Source organism: Candoia aspera, chromosome 1 (assembly GCF_035149785.1).
Source record: "Candoia aspera isolate rCanAsp1 chromosome 1, rCanAsp1.hap2, whole genome shotgun sequence".
NCBI classification, from domain to species: domain Eukaryota; kingdom Metazoa; phylum Chordata; class Lepidosauria; order Squamata; family Boidae; genus Candoia; species Candoia aspera.
The window spans coordinates 191,146,050-191,159,128 of NC_086153.1; the positions used below are offsets into that span (position 1 = coordinate 191,146,050).

At 39.5% G+C, this 13,079-nt stretch overlaps 1 protein-coding gene across 1 annotated transcript in view; it reads left to right on the forward strand.

Annotated features, from left to right (window-relative positions):
* Positions 1-13,079, forward strand: part of CHN1 (chimerin 1) — a 115,408-nt gene that overhangs the window by 32,084 nt on the left and 70,245 nt on the right. The window contains exon 2 of the mRNA XM_063318154.1: positions 7,358-7,396. Within this exon, the coding sequence (XP_063174224.1) occupies positions 7,358-7,396 (39 nt within the window). The remainder of the gene's footprint in view (positions 1-7,357; positions 7,397-13,079) is intronic.

The following is a 13,079-nucleotide window of genomic DNA, read 5'->3' on the forward strand; positions in this document are numbered from 1 at the left end:
CTGTACAAAATTATTTTGTACATTTGATTTAAGAAATGATCTAATTTCTTCATTTATGATAAATATGATAATATGTGAATTTTTAGACTAGGACCTTTTGTTGTGTCTTTTAAGATAATTAGTTTGCACTCCTAAATGCAGTCCCCTGCGATCTAAATCTGTACTGCATACAGATTAATTTTTGTTTTAATTCCTATTTGGTTGGAATTGAATTTTAATTGTTAAATGCCTTGGGAGAGGGGTCTCTTCTGGTGGCTAGAATATAGGAGAACAAATTAAAAATATATTCCTAATATCTGGTTTCAGTGTCTTAAAATTTTGTCCCTCAAGTTGCTTTTTTCTGTAATTAGTATTTATTATTGCTTTTAATTAAAATATATTCTAAAGAGACATTTTTATTTTTAATCACTCTGAAAAAAAATTGAAGACATTATGGATCTACTTTATACTCTAGCCAATAGAAGTATACCAAAGCATTTATAGTTTTTACAGTTTAAATTCTGATGCTGTATGACATTCCATGAATTTATTAGCACAGAATACTCCAATATTGTGGTCTTCACTACAAAAAAAAATTACATCTATATGGCTTAAGATGCATACAGAAAGAAAGAAATTCTATACTATTGTATATTTGAATTGCTATACTGTACTGTTAAGAGATGACTAGCAAACCAATTCCGTATACGTTTACTCAGAGGTAAGTACTGTATAATTTCATGGGAGTTATTCCCAAGAAAATCTGTAACATAGGGTTCTGTAAGATTGTACATGATACATTGAAGAAACAATTTATATCCTTCATATGTTATTCTCTGTAGATACCTATATTTTCACCAATCAGAAAAATCATGTAAAAATGTATTATATTTAGTTATTCCCAGTGTAGTAATGTAGATTATTGTATATGTCTTCAGGGGTGTAAGTCACGGCTTTCTTGGGACTGCAATATTTAATTTCTTTGCTGGCATGCACTAAAACTCATCGTTAACAAAGCATGAATATTTTTAGTACTTCATGTATAATGTATTAGAAAACCCCACACGAAAGGTAATATGTTTTATATTAACAGAATAATATATAACAGTATCAGATAAAAGAGAAAAACAGAATAATTCAGACAAAAGACAAAGGTTTATTTATGTTATGTTCACCTTAGAAAACATTCATTCATCTAAAAATATGTAAGGATATTTCGTTAATGTTTTACGTAAGTCCACATCATTTATGGAAATTAATTTGTCCTTTTTTATGTGCTGTGGAAAAAAACAAAAATGGGCATAAGAATCTTTAATTCTTAAAAAATTGAAGAAAGCATTGCTTGGCCTTTAGTTTTGCTAATTAAAAGGAAAAGACAGACTGCCAGAATATGTTTAAAAGAGGAAGAGAGAAACTATGTCCACCCTCAGTGTTATGGGTGATTCTAGCCCTAAACACGGCCAGTGGTGAGATAGGAAAGATGGTCCTACAACATCTGGAAGACCACAGATTCTCCATCCCCTCTTCAGGCCCTCAGTTTTAAGAGTTGTGTCCCATAACATATTCCCTTCATATTTAGGGATTGGATTATGGTGTCTTCTGATTCACTAATCAGGTCCTGAATTATTGCTGGTATTCATTTAAAGGGGGGGAGAAATTGTTGTCAGAAAGTCTTTCAGGCAAGATCTGTGCATTAATATTAGGCTTCAGAAATCCTCTTATCAATTATTGATCTTGTTTCAGCATCACAGGGGAGCACCTGGGCTGATCTATCTCAGTGTCCATCAGCAGAATGGGGAGGGAGCAGACCCCTCCTCCCTGTTGCTCTAGAATTAGTAGACTTTACAAAACAGAGAGAAAAGATATGTAGCAGAGAGGCAACCTGATTCACCTAGTGTTGGATTTTATCTAACCAAATCTCTGGTTAGGTGTTTACTGCTCTGATGACTATGGTACCTTATGATTTATTAGCATATGTTGCTGTTTTCACCACTACCACATAATAAGCAACACATGGATTGTTTCTTCACAGCTGGTATATCTTTTTCTCCATTGTTCTGCAGGAGCTCCATTGTTTTTAGCTGAGAAAAAAAAAACTTTGGGTCTGGCACCCAATTTTATCTTTTATCTTTTATCTTTTGCTTTGCATCAGAGTATTACATCAAGCTCAAAATAAAATTTAAAAATTGTGTTTTTATTATCTGTAAACAATAATCCTTTAGAAGACAATGTAAAAACAATACGACAGCTCTTTTGCTTAGCTGTCACTGATACATATTTACTAGATAATGTTTGGTATTTTGCTCCCTAATGTGGATGGCCCAAGGTTACATAAACAACAGTAAGGCAGTAAAGCATATAGGCAGTGTTTTAAAACAAAACATTTCTGAACACCTGCATAGCATAAATCATGGTTTCCAGCATCTGAATTTTAAATATTACATTATATGCAAAGTTTCCTTGTTTCTTTGTTGAGATTTAATCAAGGTATTTTGACTTTAGTGAAAAATAGTCTTGCTTTTCAGTTAAGTCATCTTCATTTCTTTTAATGAAGACGTATCTATAGAGTTGCCAGTCCAGTCAAAAACTATTTGTAATTTTACGGTCTATTTATTCAGTTGAACGCATGGCTCTCCACCTACAATAATTTACTTGTAAAATGAATTTCTGTACATATGTTACTGGTAAAGAAGGAAATTTCTGCAAAACAGTTATCTGTGGAAGCTTAATTAGTAACTGCTTAAGTTTAATTAAGTATAAAGCTTGGCTCACATGTGCATAAATTTTGCTTGATGAATTTTAGGTTGGGTTCACACATTGTGCCAAATAATTGTTAATTTAACCATGATTAGAATGTCCCAGATGGCAGAAATCACACTAAGCCATCATTTATGAACCACAGTAGCTGGATTCATGCAACACACTAAACTGAAACTTGGTAAACTGTATAGTGTGTTGTGTGAATTCAGCAACAGAATGAAGAGTCTCCCATGGAAAAATATTTTATCTGATATCAAATGAATATGTCAATGATAAAATATATGCATTGGTATTTTCTACATACTAAACAACATACAACATTGCAGTCACTGAATGCTGAATAGTGTGTGTGATCTGGTCCTGGGACCAACAGGTTGCTGGTATCATAAATTTCCCTTGAAATCAGGGGACACCTGTCAAAGATGAGGAGCATCCTGTCTAGAGGCTGAATTAGGGATTAGAAACAGCAAAAACACAGGTAAAGAGTTTGACATTTGGTTTTCGGTTATTTATGGCCAGAGAAATAGATAGAGGAATACTCAGCAAGTTGCTCCAGAAGCTGAGCTTCCAGAGAGTAAATGTCACAGTCCAGGCAATGAAGAGTCAGTATACCAGGTACATCTGTCAGGTAGTCAGCATTCAAGACCCAATAATACCCAGTCACATGGGACAGATCAGATCACACCTGGAATACTGTGTTCAGTTTTGGTCACCACAGTACGAGAAGGATGCTGAGGAACCGGAAAGAATGCAGAGAAGAGTGCCAATCCTTTAGGATTGACTGATTTGACCTCCTTGCAGTCCAAGGGACTCTTAAGAATCTTCTCCAGCACCACAGTTTGAAAGCATCAATTCTTAAGCGCTCAGCCTTCCTTATGGTCCAACTCTCACAGCTATACATCACTACTGGGAAAACCATAGCTTGATTATACAGACTTTGTCAGCAAGGTGATGTCTCTGCTTTTTAATATGCTGTCTAGGTTTGTCATAGCTTTCCTCCCAAGGAGCAAGCGCCTTTTAATTTCATGGCTGCAGTCACCATCTGCGGTGATCTTGAAGCCCAAGAAAATAAAATCTGTCACTGCTTCCATTTCTTCCCCTTCTATTGCCAGGAAGTGATGAGACCAGATGCCATGATCTTAGTTTTTTTAATGTTGAGTTTCAAGCCAGCTTTTGCACTCTCCTCTTTCACCTTCATCAAGAGACTCTTTAGTTCCTCTTCACTTTCTGCCATTAGGGTGGTATCGTCTGCATATCTGAGGTTGTTCATTTTTCTCCCAGCAATCTTAATTCCAGCTTGTGATTAATCCAGCCCAGCATTTCTCATGATATACTCTGCGTATAAGTGAAATAAGCAGGGTGACAATATACAGCCTTGTTGTACTCCTTTCCCAATTTTGAACCAATCGGTTGTTCCATGTCCAGTTGTAACTGTTGCTTCTTGACCCGCATAAAAGTTTCTCAGGAGACAGGTAAGGTGGTCTGGTACTCCCGTCTCTTTAAGAATTTGTCACAGTTTGTTGTGACCCACACAATCAAAGGCTTTAGCATAGTCGATGAAGCAGAAATAGATGTTTTTCTGGAACTCTCTTGCTTTCTCCATGATCCAGTGAATGTTGGCAATTTGATCTCTAGTTCCTCTGCCTCTTCGAAACCCAGCTTGTACTTCTGGTAGTTCTCGGTTCACATATTGCTGAAGCCTAGCTTGTAGGATTTTGAGCATAACCTTGCTAGCATGTGAAATGAGTGCAATTGTGCGGTAGTTTGAACATTCTTTGGCATTGCCCTTCTTTGGAATTGGAATGTAAACTGACCTTTTCCAATCCTGTGGCCACTGGAGAAGGAAATGGCAACCCACTCCAGTATCCTTGCCGAGAAAACCCCATGGACAATAAGGCATACTGAAGCATAATTAATTTATTCAATGTAAATAATCCTAAACATTTAAAATTTCTTAAAGTGCACTTTCAAAAAGTCCAGATTAAAGTCAAATAAACAATAATTGAGAAGTCAATGGATGGATGGGAGTTATCTATAATCTCAGCTATATACTAGTATGAACTGGTGAGTGTCTGCAGCTGATCGGGTGTCTTTTAATGACCTTTATGAGAGATCCATATGTAGAGCCATAGTTAAAGGTATAGGTGGTCCTCAGTTAAAGACAGCAATTGGGACTGGAATTTCTGTTGTTAAGCAATGCAGTTGTAATGCACAATGTCACATGATGATGTTGCTTAGCAACAGCAGTTCCAGCACTTTGAGTTGGCGTCATTAAGCAAACCCTGTGCTGTTGTTAAGCGCACTGTTACATGGTCGCCATTTGCAATCTCCTCCTGACTCCCTGCTGACTTTGCTTGTCAGAAGCTGGCAGCGAAGGTCACAAATAATGATCACATGACTACAGGATGCTGCAATGTCATAATTGGGAGCTAGTCACCAAGTGCCTGGCTCGTGATCACATGTCTGCGGGAATGCTACAAGAGCCAGAACTATCCTGTTCAGACCATGCACCAAACCAGTTCTCAGTTAAACTCTTTATTAAGAACTATTTACAATCAATATGTCCTTAGAATAATGAGACTGGAATAATCAAGATTAAGCAATGTGGCAAGACCACTCTAGATTTTAACTGGAAGAAAGCTGAACCACTTGGGACACGAGCATTGGAGACAGCAGACCTCAAACTGGAATCAATCTGGTACAACACAACACTGGAAGGCTGGCTCAAGGAATCTGGAGGCAAGGCTACAATCAACAAACAGGAATATGCTGAATCTCAGGCACAAAATTCGAACTCAGGACAAGGCTGGGCTCAGCTGGAATCACTGGACTAGACTGAATCTCCTCAGAAGATGAACTGGAGCAAAGCTCGGAACTGGATACTGGGCTGGACTTGGCTGGAAGTCCCAGACTGGACTGGATTTGCTGGATGGGAGACCTGGAACAAGGCTTGGAACTCTGAATTCAGCTCGACTTGGCTGGAAGTCTCAGACTGGGCTGGATTCACTGGGGGAGAGACTGGGAACAAGGCTTGGAACTCTGAATGCTGTTTAATTTGGCTGGAAGCTCCAACTAGGCTGGATTCGCTGGTCAGGAGACTTGGAACAAGGCTTGTGACTTGGAATACCACTGGACTTGGCTGGAGGCACTGTGTGCACCACGAACTCAGATCCTGAGCAAGGTGAGCGACAATCTCCGAATTCTGCAGGGGTTTGTGAAGCGCGGTTACAATAAGCTGCTGATGGGCGATGGCGCAGGAAACCCTCGGCTCGGTTGCATGGCTGAGAGAAATGGGAACTCTCCAAGTTAGATGCTAGACGCTGACTGCCGTGCTCAGGCGACACCGATTCCTCAAGTGCAGTAGGTGTGAAGATTCCTCCCTCAGAAGTCAAGCTGGGCACTGCTTCCTCTTCGAGCTCAGACGCCACTTCTGAAGCCGGTAAGGAGTCTTCTGAAGCTGCAGGTTCTGAGGAGCGGTTGTCTCTGGCAGCATGCTGTCTGCGCTGCTGCCTTTTATCCCCTTCCTTGGTGCGCTTGGAGTCTCTTGCAGCCAATCGGGCTGCCTTTTCCTCCGCACACTTTCAGCTCGTCTCTGGCACATGCTGATTGGCGTTTTCAAATCCCCCTCCGGATCTCGTCCAATCAGTGTCGTGGATTCTTCCCGCTCTGCTGAGTCATGCTGGAGTTTTGTTTCTCCAACTCCAGCACGATAAGTTTCTAATTCCTGCTCTGTCAGAAAAAGAAACCAAATGCGAGTCAGAGGCAGGCCTGGTCCCGACAAGAACTTTGAAGACCGATTGTAAGTACCACTTGTTCAGCACCATTGTAAGTTCAAACGGTCGCTGAACAAGTGGTTGTGTCATGAGTAAGGATGGCGAGCAGGGGGCTCCCATCCAGGCTGTAAAGCGCATGCGTAGTACTGAGGAATTAAGCAGCCATTCAAAGAGACACAGATCAGGCCCGCCTTAGCCTTTGGGGTTTATATGTCTGGGTTTTTCCCACGCTTATTCAGTTTGTTAGGATTCTGTTTATGTAGCAGTAATAAACATTAGAGTACTACTCCTCGTCTCAGCGTGTGTCTCACTGTTAGGACAGGTTGTTAAGAAAGGACCACCTGTATCAGTAAATAATCTCTGGAAAATCGGCTGCACAAAATCAAAATTGGGTACAGTAAAATATTTTGTAACAGCATGTAAGATAAAAGCATTATGAATGTTTCTGCTTTTAGGTGTGAATGAAGTATTCAGGTTGTCTAATGCTGCATTTATTTCAGCCAATCTATGTTTGAATAAGGTAAGTGCTCCTGTATATATGTATGTATGTACCTTCAAGTCAGTGTTGACTTCTGGTGACTCCCTGGACAAGTGCCGGCAGTAGTACCATCATAATGACAGTTTTCCATTTTTTCTTTTCCTGTTTGAAATATTAGATTTAGGATTTTCTTTAAATTGAATGCATTTGGGCAAAATGGGTGACTTTGGATAATCAGTTTGAAAAATGAAATTGTTAAATGAATCTAAATATTTCTTCTTCATACAAATCTGCTGAATATTAATTTCAGTTCTATTTAGTATTTTCTATAAACCATCTGCTTTCCTGCTGTGTTTTTTTCCCCCAGATACTGATGAATACAGGCCACCAGTTTGGAAATCTTATTGTGAGTATTTGATTAGGTATTATCATTATCTACTCCATGCATAAACCTACCACCAATGATATTGGGAGTGCGGGGTAGGGGATGGGTTAGCTTTTTTTTTACTCCATTTCTCATATTTCAAACTTGTTTGTTTAATCCAGTTTCCACATGAACTTGTAATATTTTTTCAAGCCTTGCTCAGTTATTTATGCGCTTTTTTTTCAAATATATACATTTCTGCACATATGGTTCTATGAAAAAAGTATTTGGACCTTTTTGAGTGTCCTTAATTTTTGCATTTCTTTGCCACTAAATATTGCTGCAGCTTCATGTAGGTCCTAGTAATATAAGGGGTCAGTGTGGACACATATCACCAAAGTTGAATGCGTGTTTCATTTATTTCATAAAGCAAGTCATCCAACATGAGATGTACCAACGTGAATGCAATTTTTTTTTTAAAGAAAGGGGGAGAAAAGAAAATATGCTATAAACAAAGCAATTCTAAAAAGTAACCTGTATTTTTTGAAAGTCTTTTTCCTTGCCCTTTGTCAAAAAGACTGTGGACAACAAACAACAATATTAACAATTCATTGCTTCAAAACAGGTGTAGGTTTAGTTTTCCTTGTTTTATAATAATTTTTAGTCAATCCCATGGCCATACAACTGGCAATACTTTGATAAGTTCTACATAGTGGGAACATATGTATCTTTAAAAGGTAGTGATTGAACCAGAGTTATATTAACAGCCTGGTTGACCTCAGCTCCAAATGCAACAATTATAGAACGTTAAACCATATGGGTTCATGTTCAATTCCTGAATTACATTTTTAACAGTAGGGTTGTTGTAAACAACTGAACTATCTCTGAGGTGTGCACAAAGAATTATTTTGATACTGTATTATCCTTACTTTAAGAAGATCAGCTTCATACTATTTAATGCAATTCTCCTTTGATTTACTAGAACAGGACATTTAAGCTCATTACCACCATGGTCATGTCGGTAACTCCTTGGTGGAATTTGTGGGGAAGGATGATACTAAGTATGACTCTCTTTGATACAGTAGTATTATTTGTTGTATGTAAATATGTTTACATAGCAGCTCTGGTAAACTACCATTGCTGCACTACCCCAGGTATATCAGCCAAAACTAATTTTGAATTGTTTTGCTCTAATTCCTGGCCTGTTCCCCTTGCCTGAGGTTACAGAAAGAGAAATGATTCGGGGGGAGGGGATGATTTGGGGGGGCTTGAAGAGGAAGGCTATGATCTGATAAGATCAAGATGACCTGTGAAAAAGGAATAGCCACAGAAACCTCTAATATTAGTGAGAAATTGGAGAATAATGCTCCAGCAACATAGTTAGAGCAGCAGAGGTCTGGGGCTAATTTCATAGTTAGAGCAGCAGTGGTCTGGGGCTTAAGAGAGATTGTTAACTGTAATGGGAGCAGGATAGTGAGGTAGACTGATGCAGGAGCAAGCGCTCTATTACCTGAGCCCTGTTTGAATGACTTTCTACTGACAGTAGATGAGTGCAGGGACAGCTTTCAACAGGTATCCCAGGTTTGTCCATGAGTAAGATAAACCTAAGGAAGAAACAGTGGGGAGAGGGGGTTTAGAAGATGCTAAAATGGGATGAGAAGAGTCCTAACCTGGGTTATGGAGGCTTTGGAGGTGTGGTATGTTAGTGCAAGATAATGCCAGCGAAGTCTTGATTTTAGTTATACACAATTGGATAATTAGGAACTGCAAAGTAACTGCTTTGATTTATACTGGTCTCTTTGTAGAGACTGAGGAAGTGGAACTATGTAAAATTCATTACTCTAGAGGGTAAAAAGGAAGTGTTGAGTTAAAAATTTAAGCAAGTTAAAGGGCAAGCTTGGGGCAGGGTAATAATATTGGTAGATATTTGTATCCAGATAGAGATAGGCATTACAGCAATCCTAATCTGATCTCAGAACATGAGGATGCAAAACCTGGGCCAAAGAAGTACAGCCTACACTTGGAAAGATCCCAGCCATATTCCAGAACTAGGTCCAGCTAGCACAGCAGTATAGTTGATATTTCCTCAAGACTCTATCCCAGGGTTTCTCGACCTTGGCAATTTTCAGGTGTGTGGACTTCAACTCGCAGAATTCCCCAGCCAGCGTGGGGAAGTTGAAGTCCACACATCTGAAAGTTGCCAAGGTTGAGAAACACTGCTCTATCCCCTTGGGGATCAAGTACAGCAGTGTTCCCCCTCAAATAAGTGGACATTCTGATATTCCCAGAGCTTAACCCTAAGGGAGTTCTTAGCAGACATACAATAGTTACATATTATTCAGCACCGGACAAATATTTAGACACTATTTTTAAATGGATTACTTTGTAGTATAACCTTTTCTTGGGTAAATGGTCGCAATTGTTATCCGCAGCCCAATATTTTTCATTTATGTCTTGCAGCAGGAATTCAAATATTTGTCAGGATTTCAGTGGGATCAAATAATAATTCTTAAGCTGAATCCAAGGAGGACCTACATTTTGGAGTTCCTTATCCCAGAAAGTGACTGAACCAGACTAGATACCCTTTGGTACACTTGAAAGAGTAGGAAATTAAATCCACCTTTCTCATTGTTTTGTTGTTTATTCGTTCAGTCACTTCTGACTCTCCGTGACTTCATGGACCAGCCCACGCCAGAGCTTCCTGTCGGTCGTCAACACCCCCAGCTCCCCCAGGGATGAGTCCATCACCTCTAGAATATCATCCATCCACCTTGCCCTTGGTTGGCCCCTCTTCCTTTTGCCCTCCACTCTCCCTAGCAACAGCATCTTCTCCAGGGTGTCCTGTCTTCTCATTATGTGGCCAAAGTATTTCAGTTTTGCCTTTTTGCCTTTCTCATTAGGTAATTGTAATTTGCACAATCAAAATATTTCAGGATGTCCTTGCCAAAGAAATGTGTTTGATATCCTGTAAATTCATTTAAAATAATATGACGGAATAAATATGGGAAGGCCTTTCATAATAAAAGGAAATCTTGGAGTTATATTCATCTTAAGCATATCTATCTTACTCCAAATATACAAGTCAATTCTAGATGATCTGATTAGTTGATCAGATCTTCAGTTATGGCACTGAAGTGCAATGCATTTTGAGGGCATCAGGTTGGGGAAGGTTGATCTTGGCTTACATGACTAAAGTTGGGTGTAAGTTATAGTTGGGCATACATAAGTTTGTATTATGGTTATGCAGATTAGAAGCAGAAAAAGGTGCTTTAGGAAGGTTTGTTTAAGCATCTGGGTGATGCAATAGGCAGAACTCCAGGGTTAGAGAAAGGGATGTGGCAATGATGAAATATTTACTTAAACAAGAAGCATTGCCCCTCCCCAATTATTAGCTGTGTGTTCAGGTTGAGCTGAGGCGCAAGTTAGGGCTGCCGGTGATGTGTCATCCACCTATTTCCCAGCAGCAACCTTGAATAAGCTAGTGGAGCTCATATCTGGGCTGAGTATCCCAGAATGAGTGTGTTGGGTGTCTTCAATCTCTGTTCCTTGAGCATGGGTTCTGGAGGTGCTTCATGGCCTCCACAACAACTATGGACTTGTTCCAGGTGACCCAGGCCCACAGATGCAAGCAGTTGCATGTTAAACCTGGTTTTAACCTCAGAGCAGTGGTAATGTGAACTGAGTATTAGGAGGACTGACTAACTTACGTGTAACCAAGAAATGGACCACAATATCTGGTGCTATCCAACCAGTTCACACATTAAGTTATAACAACTTAGCAAGTTGTTTGAAGCCAACCATTAGTTCATGCACCGTGATTTAATTGCTTAACATGTCATGTGACCCAGGCTGGTTGTGGCTTGTCAGGCAGCAACAGGTATTCACGGAAGAGGAAACTATCCTGATCTAATCTATCCAACACATTCTTCCCAACACACACTACAAAAATAGCTCATGTCCTGCAAACAGGGTGCTAGGCAGAAAGAAACAGTCCTCTGCCTTAAAGTTGCCTTTAGCAGCCAAATACAGGACTTGGAGTTTGGGGTAGCCAATCACTCTTGCAAGAATACGCACCCACATGCACACAACGGATGTGATTGCACCGTGTTATTATCAGAACCAATTGTTGACTAAGTTAGATAACACACCCGGGTGCATTCATCCCAGATGGGTCTGTGAAGGGGTCTCTGTCACTGATGCAGTGCAAGAACCCAACATGTTATGGAACATTTTAATTCTTGAGATATGAGAGGTCCCTGCCTTACTTGTCTTTCCTAAGGAAGGTGTTCTGTTTTGGCAGTACAGGTGATGGGCTGGGGTGCTTGCTTGCTTGCTTGCTTGCTTGCTAGCTAGCTAGCGAGCGAGCTAGCTAGCTATTTATTCCTCTGTTTTTGGAGGGGCATGTTGATACTGTACTGGGTCCTTGAGAGTAGGTAGTATGTAAAACCTTGTATAAATAAATCAATTAAACCAAATGCATCTTGTCCCAGAATTGCATTGCAGTTACCAAGAGAAGCTGTGCGGTCCCAGTAAAGATGCACCTGCAGTTAAAAGCTACCAACAGGTGCCATGTGGGTATCCCAGCCTGCTTTAGGACATCTTTTTTCTTTTGAATCCCAAGCGCTACACAGCCCAGGTTTTTATGGTTGCATGTAAGCAGAAGTTAGAACAGTTAAAAATAAGAGCATAGTTATTCTTAATAACTGAAAAACGGTAGCTGTATAACAAAGGCTGCCTCTGTTGTTTTTGAAGAAGTAGATGTGGTAGTGCATCTTCAGTTTTTTCATTCTAGTGTATTTGTTCCAGCCACCAAGTACCAAGATCCCAAGATTTATCTGTCATTATCAGAGTTGCATTAAACTCGAGTTATGTCAGTCCTGCACTGACATTTATGCAGTGCCAACCTTCATTTTATTTCATTTGTGCCCGGCTTCTTTTCGCTCTAGTCTCAAAGGAATGGCAGTACCTTTAAGAATCTTCTGCCCACAGCTGCTTTCCTATAATTGCTCTTGTCAGAACCTTTGTCTGCTTCAAAGCTTAAGGGTCCCACTGTGCAGGTTTTAAGTCATAACTTACTCTATCAGTCACTTGTCATATGCCAAGCCAGTTATTTAATATAAAACCATTAACACACAAAGTGACTTGAAGCAGGCTTTTGTCTTCAAAATGATGATTAAAGGATAAAAATTGGCACTCATTGTGTTGCTTATATTAAAGCTCATTAATCACAACAGTCATACATCCTGCAGTTGTCACCAAGAAATGCATGCCTGTTGTCTCCAGTTGCAAATAAGAATAATAAATGGCTGAAAAATAACCTTTTGCAAAGAAAGTGCATGTATGTTCTTTTAGAGTATATACCACCTATACTCTAAGGATGTTCAGTTTTTATTACCATGACATCTCACTGGCAGCTAAAAGATGCTATTCCTTTGTGTGTAACTACTTTCAGTTCTCTTAAATTTGTAAAGATTTGTGGTGATGCAACTAATCTGTTCAGGGCAGGATCTAAGCAGCGAATGAGAACTAAGGAATGGATTTTCTTTCCTCCTTTGTAAAGAACAGAGTCATACTGATACTGCAGGATAGTATAGCTGTTTCTGATATATTTTCATTATTTAAGATAATAAACTGATAAGACATGTAATTATTATCAAAATATGTATCTTGGCTCAGTCCCAAACTCTGGGTGCTCCCCTCCCTAACCCTCTCCTCTCCATAGCAA